The sequence below is a fragment of the Bicyclus anynana genome, chromosome 15, assembly GCF_947172395.1.
Source record: "Bicyclus anynana chromosome 15, ilBicAnyn1.1, whole genome shotgun sequence".
Lineage (NCBI taxonomy): Eukaryota > Metazoa > Arthropoda > Insecta > Lepidoptera > Nymphalidae > Bicyclus > Bicyclus anynana.
Genome location: NC_069097.1, coordinates 75,040 through 94,001, shown reverse-complemented (window position 1 = coordinate 94,001; position 18,962 = coordinate 75,040). Strand labels below are relative to the sequence as shown.

At 43.5% G+C, this 18,962-nt stretch overlaps 3 protein-coding genes across 7 annotated transcripts; 1 reads left to right on the top strand and 2 right to left on the bottom strand.

Moving 5' to 3' along the window:
* Positions 1-3,048: 3,048 nt before the first annotated feature.
* On the bottom strand, positions 3,049-8,222 carry LOC128198822 (reticulon-4-interacting protein 1 homolog, mitochondrial). Of its 4 annotated transcripts, none has more exons than XM_052885950.1 (6): positions 8,058-8,222; positions 5,631-5,834; positions 5,200-5,404; positions 4,929-5,134; positions 4,275-4,856; positions 3,049-4,202 (listed from the first exon to the last, which is right to left on the bottom strand). In XM_052885950.1, exons 2-6 carry the CDS (start codon positions 5,634-5,636, stop codon positions 4,029-4,031), a joined length of 1,173 nt encoding a protein of 390 aa, XP_052741910.1. In that variant the 5' UTR covers positions 5,637-5,834; positions 8,058-8,222; the 3' UTR covers positions 3,049-4,028. The 4 variants fall into 4 exon arrangements, with proteins under 4 accessions (XP_052741910.1, XP_052741912.1, XP_052741911.1 ...); XM_052885952.1 differs by having other exon boundaries at positions 5,779-5,834; XM_052885951.1 differs by lacking the exon at positions 5,631-5,834.
* Positions 8,223-9,420: 1,198 nt separating this feature from the next.
* LOC112043407 (tryptophan--tRNA ligase, mitochondrial) lies at positions 9,421-17,368 on the top strand. 2 transcript variants are annotated; one of them, XM_024078808.2, is made up of 5 exons: positions 9,421-9,610; positions 11,644-11,832; positions 12,181-12,562; positions 15,573-15,724; positions 16,623-17,368. In XM_024078808.2, the coding sequence occupies exons 1-5, from the start codon at positions 9,512-9,514 to the stop codon at positions 16,935-16,937; spliced, it is 1,137 nt and encodes a 378-aa protein (XP_023934576.2). In that variant the 5' UTR covers positions 9,421-9,511; the 3' UTR covers positions 16,938-17,368. The 2 variants fall into 2 exon arrangements, with proteins under 2 accessions (XP_023934576.2, XP_052741909.1); XM_052885949.1 differs by having other exon boundaries at positions 16,557-17,368.
* On the bottom strand, positions 16,800-18,856 carry LOC112043406 (uncharacterized). The gene is made up of 4 exons (XM_024078806.2): positions 18,621-18,856; positions 18,253-18,504; positions 17,588-17,705; positions 16,800-17,219 (listed from the first exon to the last, which is right to left on the bottom strand). The coding sequence occupies exons 2-4, from the start codon at positions 18,466-18,468 to the stop codon at positions 16,939-16,941; spliced, it is 615 nt and encodes a 204-aa protein (XP_023934574.1). The 5' UTR covers positions 18,469-18,504; positions 18,621-18,856; the 3' UTR covers positions 16,800-16,938.
* Positions 18,857-18,962: the final 106 nt, after the last annotated feature.

Below are 18,962 nucleotides of genomic sequence, written 5' to 3'. Positions count from 1 at the left end.
TACGTAGGATACTTAAGGTAGGGGTAGGGTAGGGGGTAAGGTGGGGGTAGGGTAGAGTAGCGGTAGGGTAGAGGTCGAGTAGGGTCGGGGTAGAGTAGAATAGGTCCGCGGCTGCGTCTGCGAGAAAGTTATATACTAATATCTGCGGTCTAATCTTTCATCACACGTGCACACCAAATTTTTTAATTAGGTAAGTACCTAGTCAAATAGTCAAATAGACATCTGAAGTTCATGGGTATTAGGTGCCTACTTGTTTAAAATATTCATATTACCTATACCATATACTTAGATAATGATTACGCAGGCTTGCCTACCTACCTACGTAATAAATAGATTTTGTCATTGATACATACATAGATACATGATAACACTTCCTCTATGATTTTTTATATTTGTTACAAGTAGCTAGGTAGATATAATGTTTTTATTTGTATTTAGGTAGATTATCTAACGTTAATTTATGTGTAAAAACAAACAATAAGTAAGGCTGCTGTAGAGATTTGATCGCTGACGATAGATAGGTGTAGGTACTAGTATGACGAACTAACAAACACCCCTACTGGCAGCTACTATAAACATACTACAAGTCTACAACAATACTACATCAGCGAGTTACATAATCTAGTGTTATACTATACAAATTGATTGTTGGAGACAAAAAAGATCCTTTACCAATCAAAGTTCGATATCTCAGCGAGAAGTAGATATGTATGTGTGTGTGTGTGTGTCGTATCGAACTTTGTAAATAAGCTTTAAGCACTGCAGAATGAACGAGTTATCTGATCCTGTTGTGTTGTGTTCTGAAGTGGTTGAATTGAAAAAAAACCCAAGTTCGTAGACCAAGAAAATGATCCCCGCATTCCCACGGAAATACGGCTACGTGGGTGATACCGCGGGAGTCTGTTAGAATGTTTCAGTTTCGCTAAATGTAATGTGTATGTGTATAATAAGGCACTGATTGTTTTGAAAAATAAATAAAAAACTTTAAATTGGAATGAAATGCAGCGTTCTTGTCTGTGGAATGCGTTTATTTTTTTATTTAATTTTGATTGAGTTGCGAATAGAGCGAGATTTGAAGACATGGGACATCCTTTACGGTGTAATACCTTTGCCTCTTTCTCATGTGAAAAAAATAAAATTAAAAAAGCGAGAATTTAAAAAACAATAGGCGTGAATAATACACACTTGATTTTTTTCAGAAATTAATTGTCAATTTGTGACCGTAACTTACATATTTTTCAACAATAATTGTTATTATTGTCTTTATCTAGTGAGAATGGTGATCCTAATTTGGATATGGATGAAATTTTCAATCTGTTACCATCAAAGTCGAAACGCATTTACTTAAATACTTACTTACGATACCTGCGAATACCTACGAAAAATTTAATAAGTGAAGAAAACAACAACGAATGGATTCACTTACGAAAGGAGTTTTTTAAACTATTACCTATCTCCCACGTTTACCTCACGTACTCATAATTCATCTTCACAGTAGTCGGAAATTATGTTACCGGGTAAAAGCATCTCCCTTAATATCCAAAATTGGAGACTTTGTACATTTAATTTTCAATTAAAATAAATCATTGAATATTGTACTGAACTATTTTATTTTCTCGCAATCGTAGTGAAAAGCAGAGTGTAACACGTGGGGCTGAACCCATTATAAACTCGGTTTCTATTTAGGCGTAAAAATACCTCGTATATAATGGGTCTTTTTAGCCCCTTGTATAACAATCTACTATTATTACCTCATATCTTCCAAACCACTGAACGGATTTACGTAATTAGGATATCGTTAGATTTGTCTCAATAACCCAAGTGTTCTTAGATAGGTGAAAAATATAACAAGACGACTGTGACACGCTATAGACTATTGAACTAAATGTTTCAAGATGTTCAATAAAACATTCTATTCAATATCAGTTCAAATTTGTATCTCTGAAACTAAATAATCTGTTTATCTAATCTACCCGCGACTTTGTCCGCCTAAAATTAGCTTTACAATAAATCAATTTCAGTGAAATCTATTCAGTAGTTTTTGCGTGACACATTAACGAATATTCATACCGTCCACGACAAGTATCACGACTGTTACTGTTACGGCTAAAGTAACAAACATCCAAACAAACAAATATTCATACCGTCCACGACAAGTATCACGACTGTTACTGTTACGGCTAAAGTAACAAACATCCAAACAAACAGCGCGGCGTGCAGGCCCACGACTGATGCACCTCACTTCCCCGCACGCACGATTTCACACCCGCGCAGTCTTTCCCGCCGTCGTCATGGGAGTGTCATCAACGAACTTTCCAGACGTTATAATGCTCGGAGAAACCATCATTGACGTACCTAAGATTAATTCCTAGAGTGGGCCTGGCCCCCGACATCAAGTCTATTCTTAGTCATCATTCTCAACCCATATTTGGCTCACTGCTGAGCTCGAGTCTCCTTTCAGAATGAGAGGGGTTAGGCCAATAGTCCACCACGCTGGCCCAATGCGGATTGGCAGACGTCACACACGCAGAGAATTAAGAAAATTCTCTGGTATGCCGGTTTCCTCACGATGTTTTCCTTCACCGTTTTTTGAGACACGTGATATTTAATTTCTTAAAATGCATACAACTGAAAAGTTGGAGGTGCATGCCCCAGATCGGATTCGAACCCACGCCCTCCAGAATCGGAGGCAGAGGTCATGTCCACTGGGCTATCACGGCTATTATTAGTATCATAATAGAATTCCATATCGGTAACCCAGAATCCTAGCACAGGTCCATTCTAGGGTGGGCACGGCCCACTCGGCTCACCCGCTATATACGATGGATCATGGAGACCACTCGGGAATGGTTTCTCCGAACGCAAGGACTCGTACGCGCGTGATTTTTTCCGTTCGGAAAAAAATCGTACGTGTGCGTCAGTCAATGTATTACATTATGTTGATTTCGTGCATTCGCTGTCCGAACACGGAAATCACATTCGGAAACGAGTGTATGGGGCGGCCTTCTCCCACTCGAGGGCGAACTAACGGAAAAATAAAAGAATAAAAAGTTTTATAATTGTGTATTGTCTTATTTTCCTATCTAGCGATTTTTTCGAGGTAGATACATAACTAAATAAACCTATCTGTTTAATTAGTTATGTATCTAATATATTTTTACAACTAACTCATGTTATCATGTAACCCAAACATACACATACAAATGTTGCCGTGTTACATGACTTTGGGCGCACTAATGGTTCACAGAGTTGACGTTTGCAACAAACATATCACACATTTTAACCTTTCAAGTATGTCTTCATTTACTAGTTCTGGAAAACTTGATTTCATACACATAAATACGTAAAATATGGATTATAATTTACTACAAACATTAACTCAGCCGAGTTATATTTTCACATGTCATCACAGCCGATGGACGTCCACTGCAGGCCTTTCGTAGGAACTTCCAAACATCACGATACTGAGCCGCCTGCTTCCAGCGAATCCCTGCGACTCGCTCGATGTCGTCAGTCCACCTGGTGGGGGGTCGGCCGACACTGCGCTGTAGTGCGGGATCGCCATTTTAACATGTATTATATAAATATAGTTCACTAATAATTTTACAAAAATATAACTAAAAACATGAATGATTTATATTTAAAAAACAACTTCAAGCTTTATTTAACTCTAAAAAAAATTTAATTACAAAGCTTCCAACTATAGTATGCGCGTTTTTTTTTTTTTATAGTTGGTATAAACATATAAATTACGAAGTATGTAACTTGAAAAATATAGGACTTTCCATACAAACAAACGTACAACTCCTATTTCGTGACAAAAAGTATCCTGTATAGTCTCATTCGTATTATGCTCTCAAGTCGACAGATACACAGACAGACAAAAACCAGTTCCGATTCGATCAAGCAGGCTTCAGTTATGATTTCAGTATTGATTACGCGCCCTACAACATTTTTTTTAAATATCTTCAATGTACAATTGGAACTTTTACAGGTTTTTATAATTTACTAAGCGTTAGTTAATCGTATTAGACGCGCGCCGCGACTGTCGCGTCGTGTGCAGCGGCCGTCGCGTCGACCGCCGCGGGCCGCCGGGCGGTGAAGTCCAGCAGCAGCTTGCCGCGCGCGTGGCCCTGCGCCATGCGCTCGTAGGCGCGCTCCGCCTCCCACCAGCCGAACACGCGCTCCACCGCCACCGTGAACTGCGGACAGAGCGGGCGTCAGCGTCGGCGGCGGCGTCAGCGGCGTCAGCGCGCGCGGGGCTCGGCGCTCACCTGGCCGCGCTCGGCGAGGCGGCGCAGCGTCTCGATGTCGCTCTCGCGCGGCGCGAAGAACGCCCAGCGCACGCGCGGCGCGCACCCGTCCCGCCCCGCCGCCGCGCATTGCGCCGCCAGCTCGGCGCCCGCGCGCAGCGCGCCCAGCGCCATCCCGCCCGCGTCCGTGTGCCGCAGCAGCGGACTGCTGAGCGTCACGTAGCGGCCGAAGCGCCAGCGCCGCGCGCCCGCCTCCGCGCCGCCCAGCCCCGCGCAGTCCAGGATCGCGCCGTACGGGCCGCACTCCTCCAGCGCGCGCGCGTAGTCGGCGGCGGCGCGGTCCAGCACCAGCGCGGCGCCCAGCGCCTCCGCGCGCGGCCGCAGCTCCGCCGAGCAGCCCGCCACCACCTCGGCGCCGGCGCGCGCCAGCAGCTGCAGCGCCGCCTGCCCCACGCCGCCCAGCCCCAGCAGCAGCACGCGCTCGCCGCGCGCCGGCGCGCCCGGCCGCAGCCCCGCCGCGCGCAGCGCCGCGCACGCCGTCAGCGCCGCGTACAGCGCGCCGCCCGCCTGCAGCGCGCTCAGCGCGCGCGGCGCCGGGCCCGCCTGCGAGAACGACAGAGCGACGGTGAGCGCCCCGCGGCGTCACAGCGACGCGGGGACGCGAACGCGACGCACCCAGCGCTCGTCGACCAGCACGTACTGCGCGTGCGCGCCGGCGCGGTGCGGCGGCACCACGCCCCACACGGCGGCGCCGGGCCGCAGGCGCGCCGCGGCGCCCGCGCGCACCACCTCGCCGCTAAAGTCGCGGCCGGCCACCAGCGGGAACTCGTCGGCGCCGCTGGCCGCGCGCAGCACGTTGAGCACGCGCGCGCCGTAGCCGCCTGCGACAGAGCGAGGTGAACGGGCGGCGGGCGGGGGCGGGGCGGGAGCGGGCGGACGCGGTTACCGATCATGGCCACGTCGAGCGGGTTGAGCGAGGCGGCGCGCACGCGCACCAGCACGTCGCGCGGGTCCCGCAGCGCCGGCACGCGCGCGCGGTCCAGCCGCAGCTCGGCGCGCGCGCCGTACGCGTGCACGCGCCACGCCGCCATGCGCGCCGCACCCATCGCTGCGCCGGGAACCAACGCCGGCGTGACCGAGGTCAGCGGCGACTTGACCAAATAAAGAAAAAGAAACAAAATTTTATTTTAATCTAATATAATAAGCAGCTAAAAACTAATAAACAACTAAATAAGCAGTTAAAATTTTGATTTGACGATTTTTTATTAGAAATCGTATTGAGATAGATGAAATAAGTACTTCTAAACTATAATTAGTTAAAAAAAAATTACAATATCGTGAAAAGTCTGACAAAAACTTCAGCGCTGTGATACTCACAATCATGTACTGAATCACAGGATTAAGTTTTCGGTAGCGTGTCCCTTACACCCAGTAGGGTAAGTTCGCCTGTTCGCGTCCATTTGAAAACTCTCGAAATTAAGTATACTAACACACCAATAAGTCGAAAAGTCATTACCACCAATACCTCAATAAATAAGAGACACGCACAGATAGACCATAGTTCCGTGCGCCCAACCAATCCTGTGTAAAAAAAAACATTTAGTGACGGCTGTTCAACAAGAGAGCGGGATTGTGAGACAAAAATAGTGAGCAGCGGTGCGTTTGAAGGAAAGTCTTTTACTGTTTTATGTGTATTTTGGATACATTAGCTATTTCTAGACGTTAATTATGATAAAAGGCTTTATATTAATTACGAATTTGGTTACATTTTTTACAGTAAAGATACACTGTTAAAATAAGGTGGACGCGAATAACTACGCCAAATTCATAAAACTTACACTTTGCGTCCGCGATGGACGCAAACTATACCACAGGGAATAATAACAAAAGCAAATCGCGTCCATTTTCCATTTCCATCTATTCACCTATTGTAGATACATTTTTGATTATTTATACAACTTTAATATGTTTTCTACTTTGAACGAAATGTAATTTCTTAAATTTGAATTTTATTACGTTAAACATGAGTTCTTCGGAGAAGAGAAAGTAGAAGGAAAAAAGAACAGTCACAGAAGGATATTTAAGGTAAGTGTTGAATAAAAATCGTAAAAAGATCAAATATGCAAAGAATTCCTCTTCTTCTCTCTTCTATTCGCAAGACCACAATATTGGACTAAATCAGTGGGCGCAGACCAGATGGAGTAAAAAAAACCAGGGCTCAGAACCTGCGCCACAAGTAGATGGTGAAAAAAAGTAGTTGAACGGCTTCTAAATGTTTCCCATTGTGGATTCCCAGTGAATTATTAGATACTGTTAAAAAAAAAATACAAGACGGGGAGCTTTAAAATAGATAAAGCTTATAGTCCAGGTTCAACAAAAATTACAAAAATTTTGCCCAAAAATAAAGAAATCTCACTTATAAATTCCGAGGGCATTTATAAAGCTAGTGGCCAAGGCAAGAAGAGTCTATTAGATCGTGATTTATGTTAATTAGTTATTCGATGAATATACAGCAAACATGTATTTTTAGTGATCCAAAAAGAATTTTCAATGGGGGCGAAAGTGGTTTTGCTCTTTGCCCAAAGACAGGAAATGTTTTAGGTGATTTATTAATGTTAATATGTTGATTTTTAAATAACTATAATTCTATAATCAATAAATTATTAAAATCCAATTTATTTTTACATTATCATAAAAATATCATCCCTTTATTCCTTGTCTAAGCTGGTGGACGCCAAGTGGTCCAGCGGGTGGACGCAAATTGGATTTTATGGACACAAACTGGGTAAATGGCCCATTTCTGATGTTTGTATTTTTAAACAAAAAACCACAAGATGTTTCGAACAAAACTAAACGTCACCTTAAAATAGACTATTATAATGAATACATTAAATAAACTTTTCATTAAAATTAGTGCTAGGACATTTTTATTTTCTCCTTCAAACTTGCCAACTGCACTAAGTGGACACGAACAGGTGAAATGACCCTATATAAACAAGCCTTTTCAACGATTATCATCCTTAGCCAGTAGGTGTGTGTGTAGTGCTGTGTGCCGTGTGCAACGATGCAATGATGCCGCATGCACCAAGCACCCTTGCACCGGTGCACAGCCCGCCGGCAGTTGCAGCGGCAGCGCGAGAACTTAATAGGTACTATCATGTAACTTAGGATATAAAACATACAAATAATCGCCTGAAATACAAACTTGCTTTTAGCATTGTACTTTATTGTTGCACTACACCTATAGTGTCCAGATAGCATGAGTATGGTGACAGTTCTTTTCACTCTTGAAACTTTGCCACGTTTCACGATTATAGTATGTATTATGAAGGTCATAAGGCAACTGTCACCATACCCATGCTGTCTGAAAAACACTTTATAGGACAGTAGAATGCTGTATCCACAGATCTGTCCGAGGTCCTGACCTAACCAATTAACAGCCAGCAGTCCCAGCACCCTATCATAACTTAGGAATAGCTTCATATTCCTCAAACAACATTTAATTACCATGATAACGTTTTACAATACCCATAGATAAAGGAAGTAAATTTTATTAACAAAATGAGTCTTACTTGAAATAAACAAATCAACAATATTAATATTAATAAAAACAACGAATAACAAGCAGGAAGGAGAGTAATTTTTAAAATGAAGTGAAGCACAACACACAATATAGAAAATTTGAAATGAATAGAAATGAACAGGAAGTATGACGGTGGTATGAAGTATGAACTATGAACAAGAATATGAAAATCACAGAACAATTTATTGAAAATGAAGAACAAAACATTAACTTGAACCTACCTATTAAGTAATCTTAACGTAGTAAAAAAATAAAAACAATAAAACTATGAAATATTATGAAACATAGCAAAAAAAACAGCTGATCACAGCACAGAGAGACATTGACAGACATCAAAGATTACAATATAATACACTGTAATCTTTGATTACAATGTATTATTGGAAACAGACATCACCAAGGAACATATTTACTCAGGAGATCACCAAAGAGTACATTGGACATCACAATCACACAGACGACACTATATGTGTATTATCTATGCTGCAGACATTCAATGTACTCTATGTTGCAGACCAGGGTGTAATCAGTCTGTACATTACGACCTCAGTACAAATTGCATGCCTCATTGGTTCACAATTTGCCCAATAGATGGCGCTTTAAGGCACTTTGACCAGCAGGATTCTGAGGTAATCTTAAGCCAGGTATAAAAAAAAATTATAACCTTGTGCGGCTTGTGACATTTTGTTTTGTTTAATTTTGTACACGAAATGGTTTTATTTCTTCTGCTTTCTTCATGGTGTTTTTTTGCGTTGATCTTTCCCGACGACTTGGCTTTTTTTATGGATTTTGGTGACTGTTATAAATCGTTTTGACCTGTGCTTTACTTTGGATTCCGAGAACTCTGTTATATACGTCTTGTCTTGAGATTTAGTAGAGTTCTTTTTTTATTTTTTCGTGCAGATTTTTTACATTTAATTGGTGTAAGTCAACAAATATATTGTTAAGCGGTACCACTAGAGGTTTTGACGAAGATGACTCTATTCAAAGAGACGGAGTTGTATAAGTTCACAAAAGGAGAAACAATAAATAATTATATGTAACCCATTTCTGTTTTTATTATTTGTATCCGAATTCCTAAATAAAATAATCATAGAATTAAAGAACAGTTAAAACTAGTAGGTAAACATTGTATTTATGCCTCTATGGATATAGGTATATAAACGTAAATCGACGCTCTTTTTATTTAAAGAGTGTAGCGTTATCCGTACAAATATTATTGTTTAATAATTATTAGCGTATCCACATTTTCTTTGCCACCTTACCTTCTTACCACACCGCGGCAAAAGAGTATGTAGCATATGCTGAGTTGGGGCCCTTTATTGGGTTACGCCACACATCGGAGGATATTGTCCTGTCATATTATTTAATATGACAATATTATTTGATAGCATTATATGATATTATGAGCATATTGTGTTGTGTGGCATAATGCTGTAAATAAAGATTTTTTCTTTCTTTCTATATTATAATTGGTGTAGTTCTCTATCTGCTCACAAGATTGCGCTAAGCGGAGATGGCATCTGAGGACTCTATACCCTATTACCCTATATTCAATGTACTCTATGTTGCAGACCTTCATTCTACTCTATGTGCCTTCATTTGACGTTTGTGGTGCAGACTGCAGTGCAGGTGTAGTGGGCTTAAAATATTAAAAATAATATAACTGTAGATAATGAACACAATGAAGTTTTTAAGAAAAAAGTGTATCGTGTTTTCCAAACGACGAATAAAAAGCAATTATTGTACATTTACAAATAATCACCTGAATGAGGTAAGTATACTGTAGTTTTATTTATTACTGGCAGAAGCACCGCGGTTTCACCGTATTCCCGCGGGAATACGGAGACAAATTATATCCTGTTACTCGGTTTCAAGATTTCTATAGGTAAAAGAATTTTCAAAATCGCTTCAGTATATGTAGAGATTTCTACATAAACTTTACCTCTATAAAATAACTAGCCGACGCTCCTCAGTTTCACCGTCGTAGTTCCTGTTCCCGTGAGAACATAGGGATAAAATATAGCATATGATATTCACAAAAAACGTGGCTTTCTAGTGGTAAAAGAATTTTTAAAATTGTTTTTTTAGCAGACTCAGAAATGATTACAAAAATAAGAAAACTAATGTCGAACAAAGGTCCACGATCCACAACATTTATTAACAAATCGAACTGTAACTAAAAAAAGACCCCAGAATGGCAGGGAATGACCTTGAGTGAAGTCACGCACTTGTGAGTGTAAAGGCGCCTTTGACTGTTAACAAACACTCCCCTTTTCCACTCTAGTGACTCTCCCCGCCTATTTGGGCTCGCAACAGATTTGGGTTGAAATTGAAGAAACAATTGGATTTCTACAAACAAGTTGAGAGCATGTAATGGTGAACCAATGGTACCAAGAAGACTTTATTCTAGTCACTGCCAAACTATGAATGTGCCAGAGAATTTGATTCAAGGCTTCAATTCCACTTTATGTGTGCACAGGTAGCTAGAGCTGGGTTGGACTTTGTGTAAATATGCAAATAATAATAAGAATATGCTCTTGACATATAAAGATGAAACTTAGCAGGAAATTAGTAGGTAATAAGAACAGATTTTTCATTAGGGCCACAAACTACTAACTTGAAGTTTAACAGGGAGGTGGTTTATAGTTGTCAGACATCCATTATAAACCAATTTTACCAAAGGGCTGGGTTAAGGAGATCTAAAGGCTTTCGAAAGTTTGTATTAAAGTCCTTCATTTTTTATGCTACAAACTTTGACAGGAAGGTAGTTAATAGTTAGTTAATAAAACGGTTAACAGACTAATGTGCAAATACATATTATATCTTAAGGGGTTAATTAGGGACAGAAAGTTTACACCAATTTTTATATGGACAAAGTCACGGGTGACAGCTACTATAATATATAAAGTGCTTGGAATGAATTTAGAAATGCAAAATGAGTGGTTGTCCGTAAGTGACTTTAGCATCCCTGTCCACTGAAGTACTGTGAAACTATAAGCCTTTCTTGTACTTCACTGTGCTGTGGGAGACACACATTAGGCCAAATCATAAAAGTGAATAAATATAATGACCTAACAAATGTGTACATACACAGACTGGTGCAACATGAATGGTAGCTGCAAGAAAGGAACAATACCTAAAAGACAACCTCTTCCCTAAGTAATGTTCGCATTGGTACTGGGAAGGATGGTCGGTGAATGTAGGAGGCATCGGTCCATCGGAGCTGTGAATCTGAGAAGTTGGACATCATCATCCAGGCTACCTGGATGTCATTCATGACAATTTCCTCCTTCAAATAGAACAAATAAGTACTAAATAAAAATTATTTTTGTTACTCTTCATTTGCCCACCAAATAGGAAGCACACGATACACATAGAACATAAATATAAGTTACAAAGTAGTTTACAAAAGGCAGCCTTAGGAAAACATCAGGCAAGACTGCAGGTGGTGCAATCAATACTAATATTATTAAGAGGTAAAGTTTGTAGTGTTATAAGGGTTGTGTTTGAATCTATTGTCATAAATTTGAATTGAACAATCTTGAACTTAAGAACAACAGGGCACCAGGTGATGACGGAGTCACAGCAGAACTTCTGAAAGCGGGAGAATCGATACTTAAGGTTCTTCAGTGGTTGTTCAAAAAAGGCGTTCCTGCCAAATGTAGTAGATCCAAAATATTTGATATTTAATTCAGTGTTATGTATGGACTTTAGTGACACACTGGTTTACTTATAATACAAAGTATAGCAAGTCATGGGTAGGCTGATAAAAATGTTACGGTTCCATTTCGGTATCTGTCGCAGACTGGCAGCACTGGCAGCAGCGCGGAGGCAGCGCGCTGGCCGCGGCGGGTGGTGTCGGCGCTGCAGCCCACGGGTGCGCTGCACGTGGGCAACTACTTCGGCGCGGTGCGGCGCTGCGTGCGGCTGCAGCGGCGCGGCGAGCCGCTCGTGCTGTTCGTGGCCGACCTGCACGCGCACACCGCACCGCAGGTCCGCACACTGACACTCGTCACACCGGAGCACACGCTCGGCGCGGTGCGGCCTGCGTGCGGCTGCAGCGGCGCGGCGAGCCGCTCGTGCTTTTCGTGGCCGACCTGCACGTGCACACCGCACCGCAGGTCCGCACACTGACACTCGTCACACCGGAGCACACGCTCGGCGCGGTGCGGCCTGCGTGCGGCTGCAGCGGCGCGGCGAGCCGCTCGTGCTTTTCGTGGCCGACCTGCACGTGCACACCGCACCGCAGGTCCGCACACTGACACTCGTCACACTGGAGCACACGCTCGGCGCGGTGCGGCCTGCGTGCGTGCTGACCGCACACTGACACTCGCTGTGCAGGACCCGGCGGAGCTGCAGCGGCGCAGCCTGGAGACGGCGGCGTACCTGCTGGCCAGCGGCGTGGACGCGGAGCGCGGCGTGCTGTTCCTGCAGTCGGCCGTGCCGGCGCACGCGCGCCTGTGCTGGCTGCTGGCTTGCCTGGCCACGCAGGCGCGCCTGGCGCACCTGCCGCAGTACCGCGAGCGCGCGGCGGGCGGCGACGCGCCGCTGGGCCTGCTGCTGTACCCCGTGCTGCAGGCGGCCGACGTGCTGGTGTACCGCGCCACGCACGTGCCGGTGGGCGCCGACCAGCTGCAGCACCTGCAGCTCACGGCGCAGCTGGTGCGCACCTTCCACCACCGCTTCGGCCGCCTCTTCCCCACGCCCGCGCCGCTGCTGCCGGGTACGTCAATTAGCCTTTTGCGCGGCGTTCAACCCGTTTAGTGTCCGTGACGGCAGGCAAGGCGACAGGCAAGGCGACAGGCAATTTTGTACTTCTGCCTTAGTTACTGACGAACTGAATAGAAATTAACGGTTAGAATTAAAAAAATATTTTTGTGTTGAAAAACCCATTTATTGAGGAAGGCTATAAGCTACATAACCTCACGCTACGACCAATAGGAGCAAACCACCGATCAAAAATGTGGCCAAAACGGGGTATAAATGTTCGGTCGTCGGCTAGGTTTCTTAATATATAAATGCGAAAGGTCATTCTCACGAAAACCGCTTGACGTACAAGGATGTTTGGCAGGCAGATAGTCTATAGGTATCCGCTAAGAACGGATTTTGCGATAGGGCCGGATTAAAGAGGTCTAAAGGCTCCCGCAAGTTTGTATGAAAGTTCTTCATTTTTTAGCCGACTTCCAAAAAGGAGGAGGTTCTACGTTCGGCTGTATGTATGTTTTGTATGTCCAGCGATAATTTCGTCATTTGTGGACCGATTTTGAAAATTTTTTTTTCGTTTCAAAATCGAGGGAAACTTTCGAAAATCGTAGGGACGGCTAGTGCGTTTGTTAATGTTTCCATAAGGTATTTTAAACCACTACAATTTTATGAAGGTCTGGAGTTGGTCTGATGATGGAGCCGAAACACAGACGATGGAACTCGTCAACGATTTACAGCAGGTACCTTTTGTTTGGGCTTGATTTATTTGTATTGATGAGAACTTTCCACCTAGATGGGTTGTGACTGTATTAAGGGTCTGATGATGAAGACGAAGGACAGTTAAGAGAACTCCTCAACGGTTCACAGTAGCTACCTTGTGTTTGGACTTGATAAATTTGTATTGATGAGAACTTTCAACCTAGATGAGTTGTGACTGTATTAGGGGTCTGGTGATGAAGACGAAGGATAGTTAAGGGAACTCCTCGACGGTTCACAGTAGCTACCTTGTGTTTTGACTTGATAATTTTGTATTGATGAGAACTTTCCATCTGGATAGGTTGTGACTGTATTAGGGGTCTGGTGACGAAGATGAAGGAGAGTTAAGGGAACTCCTCGACGGTTCCTTGACCTTGTGTTTGGACTTGATTGGATGAGAACTTTCCAACCATATGGATTGTGACTGCATAGGGGGTCTGGTGATGAAGACGGAGGACAGTCACCTTTCACGTTTTTCTGAATATTCATATTACGAGTGGATAAAGGGGGAGTGAAATTTTGTATATGAGTTAAGGTAGTATTTTTTTAAAATTGGGATTGTAGGACTAGATACTTATCATAAGAAACGTTTCAACTAATTGCTTATTAATTTTTGTTCACACTAAGTAGGTGTGCTAACACTAAAAATTAAAAAATAAAAATTTTAATAAAAAAAATTCAACCGACTTCCAACTCAAAAATTAACCTAAACTAAAAAGCAAAAAATAACATCTTACCTATGTGCTACCTTCTGATCAGTTTGAAGGCGGTGCCGTTTCTGAAAGAACCACAGAAACTTTGTAATTTAAACGGCTTTAATTAAAACATCACTGGCTTGGCACCGCCTTCAAACTGATCAGAAGGTAGCACATAGGTAAGATGTTATTTTTTGCTTTTTAGTTTAGGTTAATTTTTGAGTTGGAAGTCGGTTGATTTTTTTTTATTAAATATATAATTTATTTTATTAAATTTATAGGAGGTGTTTTATTATTGGTAAACTTTCGTTACAAACAAATTTTGTGACAGGGCCGGATTAAGGAGGACTAAAGGCAAGTTTAGTGTATTATGTTTATGCTACAAACTTGAAATATGGCAGGGAGGGGTTTATAGCTGTTGATAACGTCTGTTACGGCGAGTCCGGATTATGGAGGCCTAAATACTCGCAAGTTTACACCCACGGCACGGACCGCCATTACACCCCGGGCAGTTCGAGAAGCCTTGAAATTCGAAAATACAATAATTTCAATCGGGAAGATGGTTTCAAACTAGCCAGCGAGTGGAACCCGGTCGTAGAATTGTGCAAACCAAGAGGGCGCCGCGAAAAATCTAATAGCAAAAACGATGTCGTGAGTGTGGTTTGCCTAAACAGACAAAAACTCGAGGTTGTTGAAAAAAGAAAACGAACTAGAAAGTGGGTAGATCGATTCTGCCCCTAACAGCTGTTGTCAACTTCGCATCTCGCAGCTTCAGTCCCGTCGTGACCACGATCCATGCAACTGGGTCGAAATATCGACAATAAAATCTCGTCGTTTTATCGTGGTATGTACCCGTTTAAATAAATAATATTCGCAAGTTTAGTTCATCATTTTTGTGCTGCAAACTTTTGGTTTGGTTAGTAGTTTACAGTAATTAGTAAACGTTACAAACGAATATTATAAAAAATTAAGGACTTTAGTTCAAACTTGCGAGAGCCTTTGGATCTTCTATAATAATCTTTTCTCTCTAAAAGTTAGCTATAAAATTGTTTGGGGTAGACCGGGCAAAGATGTACAGATTTCGAAAAAAAAAAATGTTTTTCCTTTTTTAAGAAATGTGAGTATACGCTACTTTAGAGTGTGTTTAATGGTTGTTTTTGATGTTTTTTGTTTGCTTACACCATAATAGGTAATAATAGTATATAAAAGAACAGAAATGCCGTACCGGTTGTGAATTTCTTTTTTCGAAATCGGAACAATTTGCTCCATATAACTAGGACTTCCACGACTTCGTCCGCGTGGAATTCAGTTTTTTTACGAATCCCTCGGGAACCATGGTTTTTTCGTTTATACGAGTAATATTAGTAGGATAGTAGGATGAATTTGATAGCTAATGATCCCAATGAAAAAATAAACAAACTCACTTGTCGTTCCTACGACGAGCGAGTTTGTTATTTTTTTGGAGTTCCCCTCTATGTTTCCAGGATCCCATGGTCAGATATTGACGTGATTTATCACCAGAGACAGAACTGCTCCTTTTTTTGAAGTCGGTTAATGACGTTATACATGTCGACGCAGATGACGGGAGCGATCGCATCCGCAGCCTGCGCGACCCCAGCAAGAAGATGTCCAAGTCCGACTCCGACCCCAAGTCGCGGATACTGCTCAGCGACGGCGACGACCTCATCCGGCTCAAGATACAGAAAGCGGTCACCGACTTCACGCCAGAGGTACTTCGCTCGCGGCCGGCGGCGGCGCGGCGACTGATTACTATCATTCATTATATATGTTTGAGCATCATCACTATCAGCCGATTTCACACCCGCGCAGTCTTTCCCTTCGTCGCCCGCATATCATGGGAGTGTCAACTTGCCAGACTATATTCACTAACTTTGTACTACGTGTTCATTGAGCAGTGAGGATGACTAACATGTAGTTATTTTATTTTTCAACAGAATTATCTTTTAGGAGCATTCACTTGGCACATCTTTTTTTTGTAATATAAAATTCCTTTTTGAAAAAAGTCTTCGTCCTGATCCGTTAAAAAATCGTGTACAGTAGCGATCACTCATCATCAAAATTCTGAAAAAGATGTTGATGATGAAAAAGAAAAGATGAAAAGCACCAGGAGTGAGGTCCGGTGAATGCTCTTCAATGGCAGCCATCACAACTCGAGACTCGTGCGCGGGGGCGTCATCTTGCGCGTAGTTCATCACGCAATTTGTCCATTTGTCCTGCATATAAAGAGGCCGGCATAGTACGACTGAGGTATTCGATCTTCCATACCCCTCGGCTATCCCAGAAAAGAGTGCCCATAATCTTGCCAGTGGATGGAAATGCCTTAAATTTCTTAAGAGCTGACGGTCGGAGCTGACGGTCGGAGCTGACGGTCTCTTTCAGGTCGTGGGCTGTCGTCTCGTTTCAAGATCGCAATGGTGAAGCATTGTTTCATCCATACTTATTGAGTCGAATCAATGTCTACTGGCTATAAAAAAAATATAGACGAATATAAAAAGATGTAAACAATGTTTGATTTGATTACATGCTTTTATTTTTTAAAAGGTGATAAAAAATATTGAATTAGTCGACATCCACATGCCGCCCAGTAGCGCCGATGCGTTGGTACAGGTGAGCTTCGACCCCGCGGCGCGGCCCGGCGTGTCCAACCTCGTGACCCTGCACAGCCTGGCGGCCGACAAGCTGCCGGAGGAGGCGCTGGAGGAGGCGCGGGGGCTCAGCACGGCGCAGTACAAGCGCGTGGTGGCCGACGCGCTGTGCGGCGCGCTGCGGCCCGTGCGCGAGCGCGCTCAGGCGCTGCTGGCGCGCCCGGCGCTGCTGCACGAGCTGCTGCGGCACGGCGCCGCCCGCGCGCGCGCGCTCGCCGACCCCGTGTACGCCGAGGTGGCGGCGCGCGCGGGGCTGGCGCCGGCCGCGCCGCGCTGAGCTACAGCCGGTGGTGGTGCGGCGCGCCCGCGTGCTCGGGCGCGCGCTCCCGCAGCAGCGCCACCAGCTCGCGCAGCAGCTCCACGCCCTGCGCCACGGCCTCGGCCTGCTTCTCGGCGGCCAGCGCGCTGCGCATGGCGGCCTCGGCCAGCAGCTCCTCGGTGGCGAGGCGCGGCGCGTCGGCGCACTCCTGCTCCGAGTACGCGTCCTCGTCCAGCTTGCGCTCGTCCGCCTCGTCCGCCAGCAGCGCGCCCGCGCCGCGCGCGCCGAACGCCGCGCCCGCTGCACACCACACGGGCTCAAACGTACCGTTTCACTGAGCTCAAGGACTCAACAGTTAACTAATAATAATTTTAATAGTGTGGTGTAAATAAATTATATATATTGTTGTTTAGAAAATATATTTGAGTATGAAATGTTTCTAAAATTAAGGCTGATTTTATTTTACTTTAATAAAAACAACATACCTTTGACATAAATAGCAATATACTTTTGATAAGTAGTCTTTCCAAGGCAGATCAGTAAACAACTCAAGAATAAAAAGCTTTATGTTATTAATATGAGTTTCTTATTTTAATACATGGCTTTAGCCATCATCTATTGATACTTGATGTCTGCTTAACACTAGAACCATATGCGGTCACACTCACGATCAGTGGGCCTCGTGCCGAGTATGCTCTGCAGCCGCTCCTCCACACTGGACAGGTCGCCCAGAGACTCTCCGGCTGCCCACTTCTTGCGAGCCCGGTACTTGATGTCTGCCCAATACTAAAATATTGATGTCAAAAGTAGCTAAAATTAAAACTATAGACAGAAGTTGTGAATTCAATAAAAGCATACCAAAAGTGTATGTAGAATAATATGCAACTTGCACACAACCTAATGATGAAGGCGAAGACGAACCTAATGATGAAGATTCTACAGATGTAACTAAGTACACACTACAGTACACACTACATACAGTCCGCCAAATTACTGGATTTTGAACACATTAAGCCTTAATAAAAGTATTCCTGCAATTGTATGACATCACAGGAATATTGAGAGTAAAAAAACCACTTCTATGATATTATAAGCTACACTTTGAACTTTCATTCTTTGGTGATACACACTTTTATGGAAAATTCCTATTCACTGTTTATTTGAAAATACACATTGTTAAGTGGTAGAGAACCTGAAGCTGAAGGCACACTTCACATCTACACATCCAAGAGATATAGACTACATCCATATTATCAGTACAGATCTATGTCCTATGACCTAACAGTGAAATCACAGAGAGTGTCGACAGAAGGGCAACCTTTGGTCTACTCACACGGCACCACTTGTCGGGTGACTTGTGCGCGCCGCCCGACTCGTCGGCGGCAGCGTTGAGGCGCTCGGCCAGCAAGCGCCACAGCTTGCAGGCGCTGAAGCGGGAGTAGATGGACTGCTTGCCGGCTGCGAAGTCGCGGTGCTCCTCCATGAACGACAGCAGCGCGTGCAGCTGCTCGCTGCTCACGCGGCAGCGCGCCGGCGCGCCGCCGCTCATCGCGCGCGCGGCATGTCCGCGCACCGCCGACCCGGCCTATTAGCAATTACGTTAGATTCGTGATTAATCATGTTTGTTTTCCAAACATTAACATTAGCAAGTGTTACTTATTATTCCTGGCTAAGTATATTTAATCAAAAGCATATACTTACGTATAATTTCAGAGAATTTGCGGTTGTTTACAACTGTGAAGTAGGTAGTTGAAGTTCCAGTACCAGAAATATAAATTTATTAAATATTAACGAAGAGTATTACAACTACTACAAACTACAAACTAGAAATCTAGCAATAATATTATTCAGCCGCATTATGCAAATATAAAAGCAATTATTAAAGCAAAAGTAATTATTAAAATAAAGTAACTTCAAATTATTGTTGATACAATCACACCACACTACACTTAATCTGTCAATGTCAATCACAAACAATCACATAGATATTATCACAGATTAAATTAGGTACGATAATATTGTTAATATTTACTATGTCAATGT

Excerpts from the sequence above, each read along its gene's own strand:
- LOC112043407 (XM_052885949.1), top strand. The coding sequence starts at position 9,512 with ATGAACACAATGAAGTTTTTAAGAAAAAAGTGTATCGTGTTTTCCAAA. Across the intron at positions 11,833-12,180 it reads ACGCGCACACCGCACCGCAG|GACCCGGCGGAGCTGCAGCG; the intron begins GTCCGCACACTG and ends CTCGCTGTGCAG. Across the intron at positions 12,563-15,572 it reads GCCCGCGCCGCTGCTGCCGG|ATGACGGGAGCGATCGCATC; the intron begins GTACGTCAATTA and ends ATGTCGACGCAG.
- LOC112043406 (XM_024078806.2), bottom strand. The coding sequence starts at position 18,468 with ATGAGCGGCGGCGCGCCGGCGCGCTGCCGCGTGAGCAGCGAGCAGCTG. Across the intron at positions 17,706-18,252 it reads CACCCGACAAGTGGTGCCGT|TATTGGGCAGACATCAAGTA; the intron begins GTGAGTAGACCA and ends TCAATATTTTAG. Across the intron at positions 17,220-17,587 it reads CGGCACGAGGCCCACTGATC|CGGGCGCGGCGTTCGGCGCG; the intron begins GTGAGTGTGACC and ends TGTGGTGTGCAG.
- LOC128198822 (XM_052885950.1), bottom strand. Across the intron at positions 4,857-4,928 it reads TGCTGGTCGACGAGCGCTGG|GCGGGCCCGGCGCCGCGCGC; the intron begins GTGCGTCGCGTT and ends TCGTTCTCGCAG. Across the intron at positions 4,203-4,274 it reads GCCTCGCCGAGCGCGGCCAG|TTCACGGTGGCGGTGGAGCG; the intron begins GTGAGCGCCGAG and ends CTCTGTCCGCAG.